Source organism: Mesoplodon bidens (assembly GCF_964165515.1).
Source record: "Mesoplodon bidens genome assembly, chromosome: 7".
In the NCBI taxonomy this organism is placed as follows: domain Eukaryota; kingdom Metazoa; phylum Chordata; class Mammalia; order Artiodactyla; family Ziphiidae; genus Mesoplodon; species Mesoplodon bidens.
In genome coordinates, this window is record NC_138164.1 from 63,163,491 (window position 1) to 63,183,786 (window position 20,296).

The 20,296-nt window shown below is 55.0% G+C and overlaps 1 protein-coding gene across 5 annotated transcripts; it reads left to right on the plus strand.

Moving 5' to 3' along the window:
• Nucleotides 1-6,156: 6,156 nt before the first annotated feature.
• Nucleotides 6,157-19,835, plus strand: TSKU (tsukushi, small leucine rich proteoglycan). Of its 5 annotated transcripts, none has more exons than XM_081239491.1 (3): nucleotides 6,157-6,250; nucleotides 10,921-11,069; nucleotides 17,325-19,835. In XM_081239491.1, the coding sequence occupies exons 2-3, from the start codon at nucleotides 11,036-11,038 to the stop codon at nucleotides 18,380-18,382; spliced, it is 1,092 nt and encodes a 363-aa protein (XP_081095617.1). In that variant the 5' UTR covers nucleotides 6,157-6,250; nucleotides 10,921-11,035; the 3' UTR covers nucleotides 18,383-19,835. The 5 variants fall into 5 exon arrangements, with proteins under 5 accessions (XP_081095617.1, XP_081095620.1, XP_081095616.1 ...); XM_081239492.1 differs by lacking the exon at nucleotides 6,157-6,250 and adding an exon at nucleotides 6,965-7,054; XM_081239493.1 differs by lacking the exon at nucleotides 6,157-6,250 and adding an exon at nucleotides 8,514-8,564.
• Nucleotides 19,836-20,296: the final 461 nt, after the last annotated feature.

Sequence of the window (20,296 nt, forward strand, 5' to 3'; positions counted from 1 at the left end):
TCCGGGAAGATCCCACGTACCATGGAGCTACTAAGCCCGTGTGCCACAACTGCTGAGCCTGTGCTCTAGAGCCCACGAGCCACAACTACTGAGCCCATGCGCTGCAACTACTGAAGCTTGCGCACCTAGAGCCCGTGCTCCACAACAAGAGAAGCCACCACAACGAGAAGCCCACACACAGCAACAAAGAGTAGCCCCCTGTTGCTGCAACTAGAGAAAGCCCGCGTGCAGCAAGGAAGACAAAATGCAGCCAAAAAAAAGAAAAAAAGAAACCCAGTAGGACAGATGGATGGAAGAATGGTCTGGGAGAAGGGGAAACATGTAGTTGTAGTGGCAACACAGAGAGGTTAAAAGAGCTCTTGACTGGGAGTCTAGAAGCTTACCTGTTCATTAGCTCTGTGACCTGGGACAAGTCACTCCACTTCACTGGACCTCAGCCTCCCACCTGTACAGTGAGGGACATGATAAGGTAAGATGCCTGATGTCTGACCCCCAAAGGCCCTTCAGCTGCCATGCTGGCTCCATGGTGCCAGATGCAACACATTCGGTCTGAACACCCAGACCGGCTTAGCTCCTGGATGCAGGGATGAGGGCAGAGGTTCTGGAGTCAGAGGAAGCCTGGAAGCCAAGGTAGGGAAGGGCAGAGCCTGAGGTGTGGACCTGGCCTCTTGGCAGGAGACAAGCTCTGGCAGCAGCTCAGGAAACAATTTGTTCCTGACCTGCTACCATCACCACCAAACTGAGAAATTTGGAGGCTGAGGCCTTGGCAGATTTGACCAACAGCTTTCTGCCTCTTTGCAAAAGTCTCCTTTCCCAGAGGGTCAAGCAGAGACCCATGGCTCCAGCTGAGGAAGCCTCCTTCTCTACTGTGTCCCCTCTCCCCACTCAAGGTCAAAGCCACCTTCCATTTTTTTCTCTGCAGTGGGAGAAAAAAAACCTTTGTGTCTGCTAAGCTTCCCACACCTCACCCTGTGTTCTCCTAGGCCATACAATCAGTCTCCTGCCTCAGTTTCCTTGTCCAGTTTCACAGATTTTTTCCTATGCTGTAGAATGAATTAATAAATCATAATAGTCGTGGCCAACAGTCATCCAGTGCTCACTATATTCAGGCACTACTCTACACATTCTGCACGAATTAATTCACTTAATCTTTGCAACAACCTTTGAGCTAGGGACTATTTTACAGATAAGAAAAGTAAGGCAGGGACTTCCCTGGAGGAGCAGTGGTTGGGAATCTGCCTGCCAGCGCAGGGGACGCGGGTTTGAGCACTAGTCCGGGAAGATCCCACGTGCCACGGAGCAACTAAGCCTGTGCACCACAACTACTAAGCCTGTGTGCCACAACTACTGAAGCCCGCGCGCCCAGAGCCCGTGCTCCACAAGAAAAGCCACCGCAATGAGAAGCCCGTGCACCGCAACGAAGAGTAGCCCCGACTTGCCACAACTAGAGAAAGCCCGCACGCAGCAACGAAGACCCAACGCAGCCAAAAATAAATAAAATAATAATTTAAAGAAAGAAAAGTAAGACAGAGAACTAGGCAAGATTAAGAACTTGCCTACTCTGAAGCTGGGATTCATACCTGAGCAGTTTGGCTCCAAAATCTGTGCCTTCCCAGAATGAATGAACAATCTTGTTCATGACAGAGATATCCTCACTGTACCATGGAAACACAGAGGAAGGGCCTCCAATGGTAGAGTTAAGGATTTAGAAGATCAGGGGAGGCTTCCTGGAGGAAGTGATAACCTGAGCTGAATTTTGAATGACAAGTAAGAGATAGGGTAGGGCGAGGGGCACTTGGGGGTGCACAGCAGGAGCAAAGACGTGGAGGCAGCAAGGAACTGCCAGAATGCAGGGAACCCCAAGAGCTGAAGATGTTGGAGCATCGAGTCTCAGCAGGAGGCAGGGCTGGAGAGGGGGCTGCACCAAAGCACAAATCAAGTGCTTCCAGGCTTGGGGAACTGTGGGAACTGGAAAAGTCTTTGTGGAGGAGGCATCAGGGCTTGGAAGACAGCAAGGACTACAGCTGGTATATTGGGCTGAGAAAGTCATTCCAGGCAGGGGAAAAAGCATGGAGGTGGGAGAGTGGGAGAGAAATATTTAGGGAAGCATTTGATTTGGCAGGAGGGGAGGACTGTTCATTGTACAGTGACTGCTGAGACACCAGAAAGGCCTATGCACGGAATCTGGCCCTGCAGAGGAACGACTGGAGTTGTCTCAAAGAGCCAGTTTTACATTCTATCTGTGTGACCCTGGATGAGTCGCTTCTGAGTCTCGGTTTCCACATTTTTAAAATGGAGGTGATAAGAGCCTACCTAAAAAGTTTGCTTAGAGGTTTAAAAATGGGAATACGTATGGAAAGACGTTGCAAGCCCTAAGGCGTTCTGCCATGTCCGCCAATCCCTGTACTGACATCAGAACCACCATAGGTGCTTTTAAAAAATACAACATATCACAGGCCAACCCAGATCTATAGAATCAGAAGGAGGTTGAACTGGCATTATTTTTCTTCCGGTCTTTTTTTCCATTATTTCCTCACATGGTCCTGATGCTCTATTAACTTTCAATCTGCCAGCTTCTGACAACTGGAAAGAAGAAAATGCAGCAAGAAGAATAGAGATCCTGCAGCTTCATGGGAATACTTTGAATTTGGAGGGTTTTCTGATCAGGGCTTGACAGCTATGATAAGAGAGAGAAAAGAAGGACCTTTTAGCTTTCTCAAAATGTAGGAAAAGAGCAAGGTAGCCAAAGGGACTAATGGTGACTTTGGCCTCCAATCTGGAGAGTTCTGAGAGAAAAGAGATCCTCAACCAACACCCCCAATTGAAGTATGGCTGGTCAAGTAAAAGTACACAACACCCTACAACTTACAACATATTTATATATGTATTCATTCATTTGATCCTCTCTATATTCCTGTGAGGTAGCATTTCTTAGTTATTCTCATTTTACAGGTAAGGAAACTGAGGCTCAGGGGGAGGGACTGACTAGCCCAAAGTCCATAGGTAGCCAGGGACAAGAGCAATGATTTGCACCTGGGACCCTTAGGCTCCAAGGCCTCTCTACTATACCACATTCTGCTTCTTGTGTTGATTGTAAGGTAGTAAAAAGAGCACTAGAGCCCTAACTATTGTTCCAGCTCTGCAGAGAACATGCTGTGTAACCCCAGACATATCTCTTGCCCTCTCTGGGCCTCACCACTATCAATCTAGGGTGGTTGTTATAGGGATTAAATGATGTGATGACCTTAAAGGTATCCAACACAGTCCCTGGCATGAGATAACAGCCAAGATGACCACAAGAAGGGTGAAGAGAATGGAAAGTGATAGTGCATATGTACAAAAGCTGTGGCAACATAATAGAAGGGGAAACCAACTTCACCAGGCATTGGGCTTCCTGGGGGAGGGGAATTTGGACAGAGATTTCAAGAATGCAGAGGCCCTCCCCTCCCTCCCCTCCCTCCTTCTGGTTTTATGTGACTAGAGGACTAGAGCTTGGGATGTATAAGAGGGGAGTGTCCAGAAATGAGGCTGAAGAGGTAGGGGTGAGGGGAGCATATCACATGGGCCTTGAATGCCAAGCTAAGGATTTGGCTTTTGCCATTGAAAGGTTTTAAGCAGGTGTCATGATACATTTTGCAGCTTTGCAGTTTAGAAAGGTCATTTTTGCTGCAGTGTGGACAGCAGACAGGAGGGGGAGGCTGGAGGCCGAGGGACCCTTGTGGGGGAGGGGAAGAGGGCCGATGGAGATTCCCAATCCAAAGTCCCTGGAGGCCACCTCCCACTTAGGGAAGATCAAGGGAAATGATGAAGGTAGAAGTACTCTGAAACTATTGCCAGCCACCAGCCAAGGTGTGAAGGGTTGTTTGTCACGCTTCTGTTACATGACAGGCCCTTTGGAGGGGCCTGGGGCCTCCAGCCCTGCTGGCTAGCGCCTGCAGACAAAAGGCAGTGGGAGCTAGCGTCCCTGAGTTCCCTGGGAGTTGAGTATTTACCTCCATTGCTCAGATGCTGAGCCTGAGCGTCACTCCACAACTCCACAACAAGGGAGGGGAGGACCACATTCTCCAGGCCAGGGCAAAGGAGGGGGGCAGGGGTTCCTTTGAAAGACAGCCCCCTCCGCCACGGGAGGGCAGGAGATAGCCGGCAGGTGGACTAGTCCAGCAGAGGGTCAGGTGACCATTCCTCTGTCCCCTCCCCTCCCAAGCCTGCTCAGCTTTCCAGACTCTACCCCATCCCTGACTGGAGACAACTTGGTATAATAATAATGGTAATAACAGCCCACAGTGGTGCTTCCTGTGAGCCAGACTAATGCTTTACTAAGTCACTGTTTACTCCTGCCTCACAACAGCTCTCTTACAGTTGCAGAAACTCAGAGACGTTAAGTAACTTCCCTAAGATTACCCAGAGCTGGTAAGTAGCAGGGCTGGAACCTGAACCCTGTCCAAGCTTGGGGACCTCACCAAGCACTGATTTTCGGGTCTTTCTCCCCTCTGGGCTGGTAGGTAAGAGCAGGAAGGGCTCTAACCCCTCCCGAGGGCCCCAGGATGCACAGAGAACCACTAGGAGATAGAGTTGAATCTCAACGGCCCCTTTATTAAGCATGACTGTGAGGAGGTGACAGGGTGCAAAGGGGCCTATGATGCAATTTCAAAGATGGTTGGATGAGACATCTGAGCTGGTGGCCTCCCAGTTCTAGAAGCTGGGATTCTAATTAGGGGAGGACAATGGTAGGCAGAAAGGAGAGAGGGGAGCTTTCCCTGTCCTAAACTGATAAGACAGGGCTCCCAGCCTTCTTCCTGCACCTCCCTAACTGGCAGGGCTCCCAGGTTTCGGCCCAGGTGAGCAGAGTCACCACAATCACACAACCACACAGACTAGTGCCAGCGAGGACCTGCAAGAGCACTTTGTTCTCTGGGAGGCAGATTTGTTTTTGCTGCCCTGAGGCCTAGGGTAGTGGCCTCTACTCCTCCCTCCCCTCCTCCCTACTTGCCTCTCCTTCCCCAGGCAGACAAGCAGACACACACGCACACGGCCAAGCAACTTTTTTTAATTTAAAAAAAAGTAATAAGGAAAGAAGGAGCAAAAAGACTGGGTGTGCAAGTCTGGGCCACTGCAAGGGGAACACTGCCCAATCTCTGCACAGCACGAAAGCTCTTGGGAGGTCCAGGGTTCAAAGCCAAAACCTCCCTCAACCCCCAGGCCACATACCTCTGGGGTGCATGAGAACTGTCCCCTCCCTCACCCCGACACTGTGTCGGTGTGTGGACAGGAAGACTCAAACTCACCACCCCCCACAAGCCCCTTCTAGGGAATGCATTCACCAGGCAATTTCTCCCCCCAACCCCCATGTAAAAAAGGTTTTTTGGATGCTTTCCTGCACTTTTTACCATAAAGAGGGGTGAGAGAGGATGGGCTGCAGGGGGAGGAATCGACTTAAAAACTGCTGCCTAGTCACACTCCCAGTTTCCCTTCTTAGAAATCCAACCAGAAGTCGATGGTTCCCTCCACACACACAAAAAAAAGTCTGTTGCTTTCTCTCTCCTCTCTTGCCAGCTTTTCTGCCCAAGCCTGGCTCTCTCCTCTCTGTCGGTTCGTCTTTCAGCCAGTCTTTCCCTGCTTCAGATTCTTGGACTCCCTCTCACTAACGTCTCTGGACCTCTGTCACCGGTTTTAAAAAATAGGGGGATGAACTCGAGAAGAGGGAAGCCTCACCACCCAATCTCTTTCTCTCTCTGCCCCTCTCTCTCTCTCTCTCTCTCTCTCAACACAAACACACACACACACACACACACATACACACACACACACTCCAGCGACCTCCAGATGTTCCCGACCGTGAGGCCATCTGCTGAGATAGCTCAGGCGCTCCGCGGAAGGGGGCAGGGACCCGGGATGCAAGAAGCTGGGAGCAAGGCCGACTGAAGTGGGCGGGAGCTGCGTGCGCACTTTTGAGACGCTCCCTATGGTGGAACCCGGGCTGGGCAAGGGCTCCGCCGGCGGGCGGGGGGCGGAGCGGGGAACGCGCCGGGAAAGGCCGGCACTTTGGCGACACTCCCTAAATCGCCCGGCGGCTGGCCAGAGCCGCCACTGGGCGCTGGGCGGGCCGGGGAGAGCCCAGCGGCGGGCGGGGGCCGGGGGGCCGGGGGGCCGGGGGGCGGGCCGCGCCGCTCTGAGAAAAGCGCCGGCCAGAGGGCCCGCGACCGGGCCGCCTGGGTAAGCGTGCCGAGGCGGCTGCGGCGCAGGCTTCCAGGTGGGTGCGGGTCCCCGGGCGGAGCGGGAGTCCGCGCAGCGGGCGAAGGACAGTAGCCCCCCTACCCCAACCTCGCAGCTCCATCCCGCGAGCGAACGGCGCTGGACCCAGGGGCGGGGCCGGGGCCCCTCAACTTTTCCTGGACCCAGGGCGTCGACAGCGGCGGCCTGACGCCCGGGACTCGGCCAGAGTGGGGAGCCCGGACCTAGAAGGGGGCTTCCAGGAGACAAAGGCTGTGACCGGGGGCCGTGGGCGTGGGCCGGCGCCTCTGGGGTCTTTGTGCGGACACGTGCATCTCGCGTTTGTGGGTCTTTGTGAATTTGGTCCGGGGATATGCATCTGCCTGTGCCTTTGTATGTCCGTGATTTGAGGAGGCTGTTTTGCGCCTGTGTCCACGTTTCGTGGGCCCGCGTTTGGTTGTGAGTGCTGGTGGGCGCATCGTTGTGTCCGCGTACGTGGTCTGTGCCTGTCGACGTGTCTGGGTTGGGTGTCCGTGGAGTATGTGCGCGCCGAGAGCCAGACACCGCCCCAACTCCTCGCTCTCCTGCTGTCCACCCGGGCCCAGACTTGGCTTCAAACTTTTCTCCCGGTTCCTCGGCAACAGCGCCCGTCCTCCTCCCCACTGCAGCCCAGGCGGGGGGCGCTGGCAGCCCTCCCCTCATTCACCTCCATGGGTCCTTAGAGCCGCGAGGGGATGGGATAGGATTTGTGGGTGGGGCAATCGGCAGCGCCTGAGGACTGACCCGAGCCGAGGCTGGGCAGAGCGTGCCGCACACGCCAGCCGAACCGGCTGGGAGGAGAGAGGTAAGCAGCCGGTCCTGGCCCCCGATCGGGGGCTGAAGAGAGGAGAGGAGCGGGCAGCTGGTGTTGCTGCCCCACGCTCCTCGGAGAGAGTGTATGTGACCGAGAAAGATGTGTCTGCTTGGCGGAGAGGCCAGCCACTGCCCCCGGCTCCGCTTTGAGATCCGCTCTCCGTTTGTATCCTGCCCCGGGCGGGGGGCGGGGGCGGGGGGGGTCGAGCCCTCCAATCCCGTAGGTGAGAAGGCGACGACGGCTGCCCGCGGCGCCGGCTCCCGGGACCCCCAGCTGGGCTGCTGGGAGGAGGAACCTTGCACACACTATAGTTTCGAATGGGATGTCCACTGGCCCACAATATGGCACTGGGCAAGTTGCTCAGCCTCTCTGAGCCGCAGTCACCTTGTAATGGAAGAGGGTGAGAACTCCCTCGCGGGGCAGAGCGTGCGGTGGCGATAACCAACGCAGGCAGAGACGGCCTGGGGTGCAGTGCCCGCCCACGCTTGGCCTGGGTGAGGAGGTGACTCAGGAGCTTCTGATCCTCCCTGCCTGCTCTACCCTTCGGATCAGTCCAGACTTGCAGAGCTCAGGTCTGACCTGAGAAGGAGGGGCTCAGGCTGCCGGGAGCCTCCTTTTGATCCTGGGTGGCAAAGATAACCCTTTAACACCTTCCCTCCCCTGCCCCTAACCCCCACCCATCCCAGTCTTTAACCTAGAATTTTGCTTGATGCTGCGGACGTGAAGGATGGGCGCAAGCCACTCACCTCACTGTGGGCACTTTCCTTTCCCTCTTTGGGCCTCAGTTTCCCTTCTGGAAAGGGAGGTGCTGACAGCTTCTCTCCTCCCTTCCTGTTCTGGCTGACTGGTTGAGATCCTAGAACCTGGAAGCACTTTGATATTTAACACCTCCATTCTGACTTGACCATTCCCAGGCACTAATTTGCTCTTTTGAAGAGGGAGAGGGGAGGTGGCTTTGAAGTTAGGTAGGGATGAAGTAAGGTGGGCTGGAGCCCCTACAGCCCAGGAAGGGAAGGCTGGAAAGCAGCAGGCTGGGGAACCCAGGTGAATACACCCGGGAGGGAGGCAGGAGGTATCTCCCACAGAGGGAACTGCCCTGCCCGGCTCTGTGTGTTCTGAAACAGTGCACGGGTGGTCAGCATTGTGGACTGTCAGATGCAAGGTTGGAGAGGGAGGGTTGGAATTCAACTTGAGGCTGGGAAGGAAGGCAGGGGCCAAATATGAGGGCCTTGAATGCCAGACCTAGGAGCTGGGATTTAGGCAGTGGAGAACTGCTGGAGGGTTTTTTAAGCTGGCATGACAGGGTGGCGTTGGTAATTCTAGGAGACCTTTCTCTGGCTTGTGGGTGGTACTGGAGCCTGGGAGACCAATCTGGAGGCTAAGTGCTCCAGCCTCTTAGAGTCAGAGGAGATTTTCACTTACTTCATTGCTTCCTAGCTCTGTGGCCTTAGGCAAGCAACTCTACCTCTCTGATTCTCAGTCTCCTCATCCTTCAAATGAGGTTAGTAATTCCGGTCTCACTGATCTGTTGTGAATGTTAAATAGGATAATGAATTACATGTGCTAATAAAACGAGAAGAGGTTTGTAGTCTGTATTACATCATGCAGACATTTGTTGGATTGCACTGACAATAGAAGGCAGAGCCAGCATCTACTATGGTTCTAAACTTGATATCACCCCCCGGGAAAGCCCTAAGTATCCTGCAAGCTTGGACCACTGGTACCCTCTCCTAAGCAGAGGGAAGCTTTTTGCCTAGGACATTTCACTCATCTGGCTTATCCCGTTCGCATGGCCAGGCCCCATACAGGAGAGGAGATGGACGGTCAGATTTGGAGATGGCCACACAGCACAAAGTGTGTCGTATCTTGACGGGGCCACCCAGGGGCCACTGGAGCCCAGGGAGAGGGTGACCTTTTACTGGATGACGGGCAGGTTAGACTGGGAAGACCTCACAGAGGAGGTGACTTTTTTTTTTTAACATCTTTATTAGAGTATAGTTGCTTTACAGTGTTGTGTTAGTTTCTGCTGTATAACAAAGTGAATCAGCTATGTGGTTGCCCACTCTCACCACTATAATTCAACATAGTTTTGGAAGTTTTAGCCGCAGCAATCAGAGAAGAAAAAGAAATAAAAGGAATCCAAATCAGAAAAGAAGTAAAACTGTCACTGTTTGAAGATGACATGATGCTTATACATGGAGGTCACTTTTGAATCGAATGAGTGAGAGTTTGCATGGAAAACAAAGAAAAGAAGGGTGTCTCTGTCATCTTCATCCGAGGGAACAGCCTGTGCAGAGATGTGGGGCCCGATGAGTAAGACGGGCCTCTAGACTAGCAAGCTGTCTTTGCAGGATAGGTTTTAAACCAGGAGCAGTGACGGGGTCCTGGTCTTCTGCCGGGAATGTACTCTGGTGCCCAGCATGGCCGGCAGTTGGAAGCAGAGGGCCAGGAACAAGGCTGTTGGAGCAATCCAGGCCAGGAGGTCTCCTGAACCTGACCTGTGCAAGGTTGGGGTGGCGGGGGGAGGGAGGGGGAAGACAGTGAGCCACCCACCCAGTGGTAGCTGCTGAGTCTCATTCTGTCACAGATGACACAACTCCTTCAGCCTGCTTTGGCCTCTGCGACCTTTCCAAACTCCCTTACCACCTCCCTGGTAGAGCCTGGTCAGTGCTTGTAGCCCAAGCAGGACCCTGGATGGTGCACTGGGAGAGAATCCAAGGAAGAATCCACTTTGTCGTCTTCTCTATCCTCTGCCCCTGCCTTGCTTTCAGATCTGCTGGTGTCACGGCTCCTTTTTCTTTCCTGGCCCCTGAAATCACCCATTAGGGGGCAGGAACCCACATGCAGTGAGCACCGGTGTGTACCAGGCCCAGGGCTGAGTCTTCACTTTACCTTGTGTGATCATCCCAGTGGCCTGCTGGGAGCAGTACTAGGTTTCTCACCATGTTACAGATGAAGACTCAGACTCAGAGGGGAGAGGGCCTCCTGGCAGGTGAGGTATGGTGGGGCTGGAACCTGGTGTGCCTGACCGTAAAACCCATTTCCTCTGCCCCACACTGCCTGCCCGTGTGTCCACACATGCCTCAGGCCAAAGGGAACTTGCGAAGCTTCAGAATGGAGAAAATAGTCTTGGGAGCCTTGTCTGTTTCCCTGTAGATTATCCTCCAGGGATGATGTCATGGAGGAAGCTAGGCACTCGGTGTCAGAACACCTGGATTCTGAGTCCAGCCTCTGACCTCACTGGCTGTGTGACTCTGGGCAGATCACCGAACCTCTCTGGGTCTCTACGCAGCTGTAAAATAGATACAGTGCCATGTAACCTGCTGATCTTGCAGGGTGACTGAACAGATAAGAGCTGAGGAGGCACTGGGAAGGTTGAGAGGTATCCTTTGGCGAGGTGGTAGTATTCTAACTGCCTGGTATATCTTCATATAGTACCTGCTCTGTGCCAGACCCGGCACTCAGGCCCAAGGACATAAAAGTAAACCTAACCCCATTCCTGCCCACAGGAGGACAGACAGGTAAGTGTAATTATAGTCCAGCACGATCCACACGCGCCCGTTTGTAAGTTGGGGCACAGCCATATAAGGAGCATTGGATTTGGAGCTCAGACATGTAGGTTTGAGACCTGGTTCCTCTCCTCCTCAGCTGAATGTCAGTCTCCTTGTCTGCAAAACAGGGACAGTAATCCCCACGGTCAAGGGTTGTGGTGAGGCAGAAACGAGATGCTGCTGTAGAAGTGCGTGGCGAGCTGACGTGTTTGTACAGATGTGCGGCGTTAGAGCTTCTGTTGGGGGAGCCGACCCGCAAGGCTCCGGGAGTTTGGCCCTGACGTTCTTTTTGCCTTGCGTTTCCAGAACTGACTAAGCCACTGGGGGCCAGGACGTTAATGGAATTTCCACCTGGGGATTTCGTTGGCGTCAGCTTGAGGGAGCTCACGATGAACATAAGTAGGGCTGGAGGCGTCTCAGCATGGAGCAGCCGGTGGAGACAGAGCCCGTCTCAGGTGGGAGCTCGGCCCCCTGCCCGCCTCACCCCTTGGCCAGGGACTCCCCTTTGAAGTTGTGGTGAGGAGCTGGCAAATCTAGGGGCCCGAGATGCTGGGATACAGCACCACAGGCAGGCAGCTGGAGCCGGGAGGACCCGAGCTGGAATCCCTAACCCCAGGGAGCCCTCCTCAGAGGAGGAGGGAGGTTGGGGCCTTGTCAGCAGACACCAGCACGGTGACCAGAGGATGTTAGCACAGTAGTCACAGATCCGCCGGGTGCTGGCATTTGGGTAGTCGGGTAGGGAGGAACAGAACAAGGAATAACACGGTCATTGCCTTCAGGAAGCTTAATAAATCATCACCATCCTTGTCTACTATGTGTTCAGCACTCAAGGTGTGGCAGTTGAGCTGCCTGTTTCACACGCTGTCCCCTAATGCTTTCACCAACCCTGTGTTGTCGCCCTTGTTGAGGACACTGAGCCTCAGCAAGGTTGAGACATGCCCAAGGCTAGTAGGTACAGAGCTGAATTCACAGCCGGGTGTGAGTCCCGTGGTTGACTCTAAATTCTGGGCTCTCCATTCATCCAGCGTGTTTGCCGGGCCTGCCAGGCCTGGCTGTGGCCCCAGGTAGGGGAAGGGATGAACAGGTGAAGAAGGCAGGGTCACTGCCCCAAGCTGCTCACACTTCAAGTCAGGAAACGGGCGGGTAAATAACGGCAGAGAATTTACCGAGTGTGTGTCTGAAGGAGGTGTGTTGATAGTGTGGTGTGAGAGGCCCGGCCCGGGAGCAAGGAAAGGAGGGGGCGTGGCCCCGGACCCTGAGTGGACAGAACGGGCTTTGTTGCACTGGCAGGGCCAGGGCAGGCCTGGGGATGTGGCAGTCCTGGCAATAGCGTGAGGCATCAGAACCCAGGTCCTGGGTCCTGCTCTGCCGTTTACTTGCAATCACTGCCCGTCTCTGGGCCTCAGTTACTTGTGATCTCTGAGGGGCCTTCCAGCTCTCCAGCCCTGGAATTCTCTGAGTTTGGAAAAGTATGAGCAGAGGCTGAGAGTTGTCCAAAGGCCACCACCATAGGTTCAGATCAAGAGGGGAGTTCAGCGGAAGGAGGGAGGAAGGTGGGGACAACTTGCAGATACCTCTGTGCCAGAGGGAGCTTGATTTCTGTAGGTAAAGTAGAAGTCAGGTGGTTTTTGAGATGGGGGATGATGTAGCCAAAGCTGTTTTAGAGGTTCTCCTAGCAGGGTCTGGAGTGTCGCAGTGGGGAGACCTGCCTGGGGCCTGTTAGGGCCACACCACTGACTCTTTTGACCTCACGGGCCATCTGTACACTTTCCTTAGAGTCACAATGGGCCCAACAAGGAATAACTCATGGCCCTTGCCCAGAGGACCTTATGCTATATCCCCCTAACCAAGGGTGGGTACAGTTACTAAGCCTTTGTCCTGCTGCCCTTGTGTTCTATAACCTGGCTGATCAGTAGATGCCTTTTATCTGCAGGTCAGGGTTTGGAAAGTAAGTGATGTATCCTGGGCCAGAGATCCCCCCTGGCCTTCCATGGTGAATACCTGTCTGCCTTTCCCTTTCTCCCGAGGGTAGATCACAGGGCCCCAGAGGGAGGGAGGGAGGCAGAGTCAGTACTACACAGAAAAGAAAACTGAGGCTCCAGGAAAGAAAGAAAACTGTGAAGGTCACACAGTTAGTAGCAGATCCGGAACTAGAGTCCTGATCTCCTGGATCTAAGGCAGGTGCTAGTGATCTTGATATGAGTTGTTCTCCTGTCCCCGTTGCAGGTTTGTAAGCCCCATGAGGACAGGGGCCCTGGGATCTCCCACCCTGACCCCAACATAGACCTCACAGGGCCTAGCACACTGCCTTGCACTTAGCGATTTAGTGCTGTGGTTGATTAATTCTGTCTGCAGTGGCTATGGATATTATAGGTAAAATGAAAAGGTACAGTGTTTCCATTATGTGGCTTCTACCCCTTGGGGCCTCATTTCTCTACTGGGGCATTGGTCTTCTCAGTCTAATCTTCACAGCCATCCTCTCTGAGCCTGATAGGACCATCATTAGCATCCCAGGTTCACAGCTGAAGGAACTGGTCCAGGTAAAGTGACTTGCTCTGTTCACACTGCAAGTTGGTGTCCAAGGCCTTCTCACTCTCTAAGAAGGCCTTTCCTCTCCGTGGAGCTGAGGCTAATGGTTTTTGTGAAGAGGAACTCACATTACTCATCCCTTCCCAGACCCAGCAGCCCTGTTGAGAAACAGCATAGTCATAGTGTGGCTTCCTAGGGAAGAACTGCTTTCCAGCAGGGCAGTGGTAAGAGCTTTGTCATGTTTGATACATATTTGCTGGAGGAAGGAGCAAGAGAGATGGGGTCAGGCCCACCCACTTATCCCCACCCCACCCACTCCCATCTGTGGAGGGAGGCAGGGGGTCCCCACTGCACCCTTCGCCTGTGCTGGGAACCCTGCTTGGGTGCCTTACTCCCACCATTATGTTTCATCCTCGTGACAGGCCTGTGAGATGGCTCTTAACATCTCTATTTTACAGATGAAGAGACTGAGGCTCAGTTTGTGGCTAGCCAAGATCAGAGAAAGCAGAGATGGCCATGAGGCAGTCCTATTAGGAAGCTTCATTACTCAGTGTGTTTTATAGATATTTTTTACTATAAGAGAGGAAATAAGAGGAGAAAAGGAGATTAAGACATGGTTAAACCACTCAAGTTCTACCATCTAAAGAAAGACCACTACTGGGTTGACGTATTTTCTTCTAGACTTTCTAAAATTATGATTTACGTTGTTTTTTTTTAATGCATAGTTATACTTTTCTTAGCATGCAATTTATCCTTATGATCTCTAGCATTATGGCATCAGCCCCCTCCTCCATGAGGTTGCAGACTCTTCTGAGCATTATTTTTATTGACTCCATAAGATCCCTGGGAGATTCCACAGGCGAGTGGGCTGGAAAGCTTGGTCCTGGAGTCAGGAGTCGGGAGTCAGAGCCTGAGCATTGGCTGCCATCGCCTCACTGAGGACCCAGGGACAAGTCACTGCATGCTCTCTGGGCCGCAGCTTCCTCATCACTAACGTGAGGGATTGCATGCACTGCTCTGCAGCCCTCACAGCTCAAATGAGCAAAGGTCTTCTGGAAATTATCAGGGACTGTGCCCCCGGCAGGGGATTTCCTTATCTACCCTCAGTTTCCTCCTGGGAAAATTCTGCCCTCCCCTTGGCTCCTGGATCTTTTGCTCCAAGCAGCAATGCCAGACCCCAGTGTCTCGTGAGACACTCACATGAAGGCACCCCTCCTTATGTTACCCCAAAGGGGACATTGCCTCTAAGCAGAACAGGGGCACTGACCCTCAAAGACCACTAGCCCACACCTCTGCCTCTGCCCCCTTCTGGGTGCAAAGTTGTGAGGCATCTCAGAGATTTCTTCCTTCTCTTCTCCCAACAGCCTTGGACGGCCCTGAGAGGACTCTGAGCTCCACTGTGACCTCAGGAAAGCCCCAGAGCCACTGAGTATTAGAAAGCTTGGTACCTACCTGTCCCAGCAGCCGATGGCAGCTGGAGCGTGGCCCTAGGACTCTGGATGCTTAGCTCTTCTTTCCCCAGCAACACACAGAAGTACACGTTCCACTTGAACCAAGCCAGTTACGAGGTTACAAAGGCCTGAGTTCACCTCCTGGCTCTGCTACCTTCCTCTTGCCATCCTCGGTTTCCTCCACTGTAACATGGACATAAGGCTGCTTACCTCCTGGAGTGACGGGATGGCATGAGGGAACATGTGTCCAGCACTTAGTGAGGACAGGCTCTGTCACCGTCAGCACTTTCCACTTAACGTCCAGACCTAGCACAGAACAGCGGCCCAGGGAGAGGTGTCCACCGTGCAGGGCTGAGCAGAGACCTTGTCCACAGTGTCCTGGGAGCCTCACAAGCACAGTTACCCAGGCGGGTCTCAATCTACACTCCTGCTCCCCCTGTATCAGCTGTCACCACCATTGCCTCCGTGGCTCAGTGGTGACCACTCAGCACGTGTGCACAGCTCTTCACAGTTTGCATCGCACTACAGTGAAAGTTGCGTCAACGTATGTGAGGAGGGCAGGAGATGCTGCCTTGTGGTAGAGAGGACGAAGCCGAGGCCTGAGAGGCCCCCTCTCTAGAGGGGGAGGGGGAGCGTTGGGCGGTGTTACAGAAGCAGGAGCTCATGAGGGGCCGTTTGGCACTTAAGAGGCACATTGTATAATCACCTTTGGGAACCAAAGGGTAATCTTAGGGCCTTTTTGTGCGTCTTTGGTGTTTGTTTAAACCCCAGGAAGGGTAGGTATGGGCAGATCAGCTTAGCAGGGAAGAGGAGGCCCTAGGTGGTAATGAACCCCTGCGGTGAGAAGCTCACCAGGGGAACAAAGGGGGTGTGAGGTAACTTAATACGTTCCTTTCAGTTCCAGACACTGGAACACTCTGTCCTGCCTCAATTGGGGCCAAGCCCAGGATGCACCTGGGCCGGGTTTAATCCTCAAATTGGACTCTACAGCAGAACGGGGCAGGAGAGGAGGGGCCCACATAGGGGGGCAGGGGAGAATAGCGCCCCTTCTCCCTGCCTGTGCTCCGAGCCCAAGTGCAGATCAAGTGGCTGCCCCTTTAAACTTTCATGTAGGGCTAGTAATGCTATCCTGCTGCTCCCTCCACAGCCACCCCCAGTCCACAAGGTGGGCAGGTCCCAGGTCCACCCCTCCCTGAAGCCCAGGGGGAGGAACAGGTTGGGGGAAGATGAAGCAGCGGGGCAAGGGTGCGGAGCTGAAGAACCTGCTAGAGTGAGGCTTAGTTAGTGCCCTCTATCTCGCGGGCTGAGTGGCTGCTGTGCAGAGGGAGAGTGTAGCCACAGACTGTCCAGTTAGAGGCTTTCACTGCTCAACCCTCTCTCTCCTCCTCCTGCGAGCACCACTGTCCGAGGAGCTACAGACGTGCATGGGTATGAGGACTGAAGGTGACAGTGTACATGCAGTGCCCGGCGTCAATGGCAGCTGCTGTTACAACTGTCCAGGGAGAGAAACTGAAGCCAGGGGAGAGGCAGTGGCTTGCATCGTAGCCTGTGTCGGTGGGAAGAGCCCCCCTTGGACCCCATCTCTCCTGCCAGTCCTGCTGGAGGCAGCAGATGAAAATAGAGGAATTGGGACTGAGCGGGCCTGCGTTCTAATCCTGCCCTGCTTTTTACTGGTTTGGGGTAAAACCCTTTTCCTCTCTGAGCCTCTATTTCTTTATTTGTATAATGGGGGAACCAGCCCAGCTGCCTGCCCTAGGTTAAAGGAAGGGCCAAAGAGGTGTAACAGCCCTAATAGCTGGGGGTCAGGGCAGGGCAAGGGGGAAGGGGCTTGGCACAGGGTCCCCAACTGGAATGAAGGATCCTGCCTCTGGAGGCCAGGCCAGGTGAGAGGGCTTAGGACTGTGGACCCAGCCACTGTTACCCGCAAAAGGAGTGAGGGGGGGACAGTCATCGCAGACCCCCCTTGCAGGAAGAGACCTCTGTCTGGGAAGCTGGAGTGCGGGTCTCAGGCATGGCTCAGCCACTGCCAAACCACGGCAGTGAGCCATTGGGTTCCACTCCCACTTCCTTGTGGCCATGCATGACTTTCTGAACCTCTCTAAGTTTCAGTTCCCTCTTCGTGAAGCGGTGACAGCATTGCTGCCTTGCAGTTTTTGTGGTTGAGGGTTAAGTGGGACCATGCAGGGAGGCAGCTAGCACATAGCACCCAGCATGTAACATATGCTCAGCAGAGGTGAATGGAATACCCTAACCCCTAAGCTAGGGGTGCTGTGACCCCTCCGCAGTAGGGCCTGGGTCAGGATGAACCCATGAACCCTAGACCCTCAGAGCTGGAGAGGCCAGCCAAAGACCCATCCTGTCCAGTGCGTTTCCAACTGGGTTCCTTAACATCCAAGGAAGGCTCCAGGCCCTCACCTTCACTTCAACCAGAACAGGCCCACTTTCACCTGCTAATCTTATTTAAGGAAGGGTTCTCCTGCTTCCAGTTTAAAATCCAGCCATCTGGCCTAACCCCCTTTACCATACAGATGGGGAGACTAAGGCCGGAGAGGAATAGGGACTAGGAAGTATATACGGAGGGGTATTCAGGGAAAGCGTCTGGGGGCACTGAGGGGCTGGTGGCAATTTGCAGCTGTGCCCACACACATCGGCTGGTGTCTTACGGGGTGGCTTAGAACCATCTGGTATGGGGTGCCTGCCGCCAGCCCTCACCTGTGGCTCTCTTTCTAGCCCACACCATGCTGTGGCCCCTGCTGCTGTTGCTGGCCGCCGGTGAGGCCCAGACCACCCGGCCCTGCTTCCCTGGATGCCAGTGTGAGGTGGAGACCTTCGGCCTCTTCGACAGCTTCAGCCTGACGCGAGTGGATTGCAGTGGCCTGGGCCCTCACATCGTGCCCGTGCCCATCCCCCTGGACACAGCCCACCTGGACCTGTCTTCCAACCGGCTGGAGACGGTGAACGAGTCCATGCTGGCAGGCCCAGGCTACACCACGCTGGCCGGCCTGGATCTCAGCCACAACCTGCTCACCAGGTTCTCGCCCACGGCCTTCTCCCGCCTTCGCTACCTGGAGTCACTTGACCTCAGCCACAATGGCCTGGCCACCCTGCCCGCCGAGAGCTTCACCAGCTCGCCCCTGAGCGACGTGAACCTGAGCCACAACCGGCTCCGCGAGGTCTCCGTGTCCGCCTTCGCCACCCACAGCCAGGGCAGGGCGCTGCACGTGGACCTCTCGCACAACCTCCTCCACAGCCTCGTGCCCCACCCCGCGCGGGCCAGCCTGCCGGCCCCCACCATCCAGAGCCTGAACCTGGCCTGGAACCGGCTGCACACCGTGCCCGACCTCCGGGACTTGCCCCTGCGCTACCTGAGCTTGGACGGGAACCCACTGGCGGCCATCGGCCCAGGGGCCTTCGAGGGGCTGGCGGGCCTTACACACCTGTCGCTGGGCAGCCTGCAGCATCTCCCCCAGCTGGCGCCCTATGGCTTCCGTGAGCTACAGGGCCTGCAGGTCCTGGATTTGTCAAGCAACCCCAAGCTCAAGTGGGCAGGACCCGAGGTGTTCTCAGGCCTGGGCTCCCTGCAGGAGCTGGACCTGTCAGGCACGGGCCTGGCGCCCCTGCCCGAGAAGCTGCTTCTCCACCTCCCAGCGCTGCAGAGCGTCAGCGTGGGCCAGGGCATGCAGTGCCGGCGCCTGGTGCGGGAGGGCACCTACCCCCGGCAGCCTGGCTCCGCCCCCAAGGTGGCCCTGCACTGCATACACACCCAGGAATTAGCTGATACCTTGTGACGAATGGTGTGGCCTGGGGCCCTGTAACAGACTTCGCCCTGGGCTCCCTCGGGTCCTGGGTAATTTATATTTTAATGTGCCAATGCCAGCAGGGACTCTGCAGGCCCGTGTGGCAGCATCGTTGAAAGAGAGGCTTTGGACCTGGGACCCACACCCAGGAGCAAGGTTTCGCCCATTTGTCTAGGTTGCTCCCCAGACCATAAGCCGAGGGTCTTCGATGCCAAACCAGACAGCAGTCCCCTGCTGTCCTTCCCTACTTGTCCCCAAAGTGCCTTCCCTGAGGCCTGGACCAACCTGACCCATGACAGGAGGAGGGCGGGCGGGAGGTAGTGCTGCGGGGCAGAGGTCCAGCCACTCAGGCATGGGTTTCTTTTACGACACAGCCCTCTCTTTGCTCTGGGCGTGTGAGGCCTACTTCATCCTTTTTGCTTCCCCTAGAACTCTGGATAGAACTTTATAGAAAGGACTGGAGAAAAAAATCTAGTCCACCTCCTCATGTGCCAGATGGGGAAACTCAGGCCTAGGGCAGGAAAAATGCTGTTCTGAGGTCCTACAGTGGCAGAAGCGTGAATGGACCCAATGTCCAGCCTCCCAGCAGGGCCCCTTTGCACTTTTCTCTCTTCTCTAAATCATGCCCTCCCTCTCCCCTTTGTGGGCTCCCCCTTGCTTCCAAGACACATCCTGCCATTTGTGCCCTTTCCCTGTCGTCCCCAGAAGGAGAGACCAGGGCCTCGGGGGTGGCACGGGCTAAGTCAGTTCACCTCGGAGCCTCTAGAAGCCTCAGGGATACAAGTCCCAGCCCTGCCAGTTTCCCACTGGGTGGGTGGGGGGGTGTCCCCCAGCAGCAAGAATGGAAATGCGCCCGTTGACCCCTGAGGCCGAAGGTCTCCACCTCACACTGGCCTCTAGATGCAGTCCTGGAGCCCCTCCAGGCCCTGAGCTCCTGAGCTCCTGAGCTCCCTCAGACCCCACTGGCCCTATGCCCGACAGCCCAGCTCATCCTACTGAGAATACAGTGAAGGAGGTAGGGGAGACCCCACCCATGTTTATGCTCCGCCGCCAGGGTGGCATCTCAGCTTCCCAGCCGTGGGCTCTCTCCTTAGCATGGGGTTAATAAAAGTTGTTGCCTTTTTAATGGACGGTCACTTTCAACCCCCCCCACTCCCCCCCCACCCCCCCCCCACCCCCCGCCCCATCCAGGTCCCTGCTGGCAGGGGACGGAAACATGCCATTTGTAAAAGAAGAAAGACATTGCATTTGTTCGCTTTTGTAACATTGTGTCCTGGGGATGGGTTGGGGGAGGAGGTGTTGGGTGAAAGCCAGCCATACGTGGCCATGTGGGCGTCAGGGGGCTGGTCCCACAGGGACGCCCACAGGACAATGAGAGCTCTGTCCTCCCCCACTGGCCCTACCCAACACCTGGTCCTTGGTTTAATAAACACTATAAAGAGGCCCTCTTCGCATCATTTGACCAGCATCCACTGACATTCCCTAGACTGGGCCCTGGGGCCACAAGGATGAATTGAGACAAGATTGTTCTCTCTGAAAAGCCCAATAACCTCCCAGGATTAGGGGAGTGAGGTGACGTGAGGGAGGGAGTTCCTCGGGGGTGGGTGGCACCTTTCACTGCAGCTAACACTGCCTGTCTTCCTCATTTCCCCTCTCCCTTATGCCCCAACTCCATGAACTTGTCAGGCCCTGCATGCCTCTGCCTTTGCTCAGGCTGTTACTCTGGGCCCTGGCCCTTGCCCCCATCCCTGCCTCTCAACTCCTTCCCAGCCTAACAGACACAGTTCCCCCCTCACCCCCTTAGAAGCTTTCCCTGGGGCCCCCGTCCACCTCCCTCCGCTGAGCTCCGACAGTGCTGTGTTCCTTCTTGGCATCTGACTGCTGTGGTACCCTAACTCCTGTTTG

Coding starts and splice junctions, on each gene's coding strand:
- TSKU (XM_081239490.1), top strand. CDS start 6,751: ATGTGCGCGCCGAGAGCCAGACACCGCCCCAACTCCTCGCTCTCCTGC. Junction 7,055..17,324: donor AACCGGCTGGGAGGAGAGAG/GTAAGCAGCCGG, acceptor CTCTCTTTCTAG/CCCACACCATGCTGTGGCCC.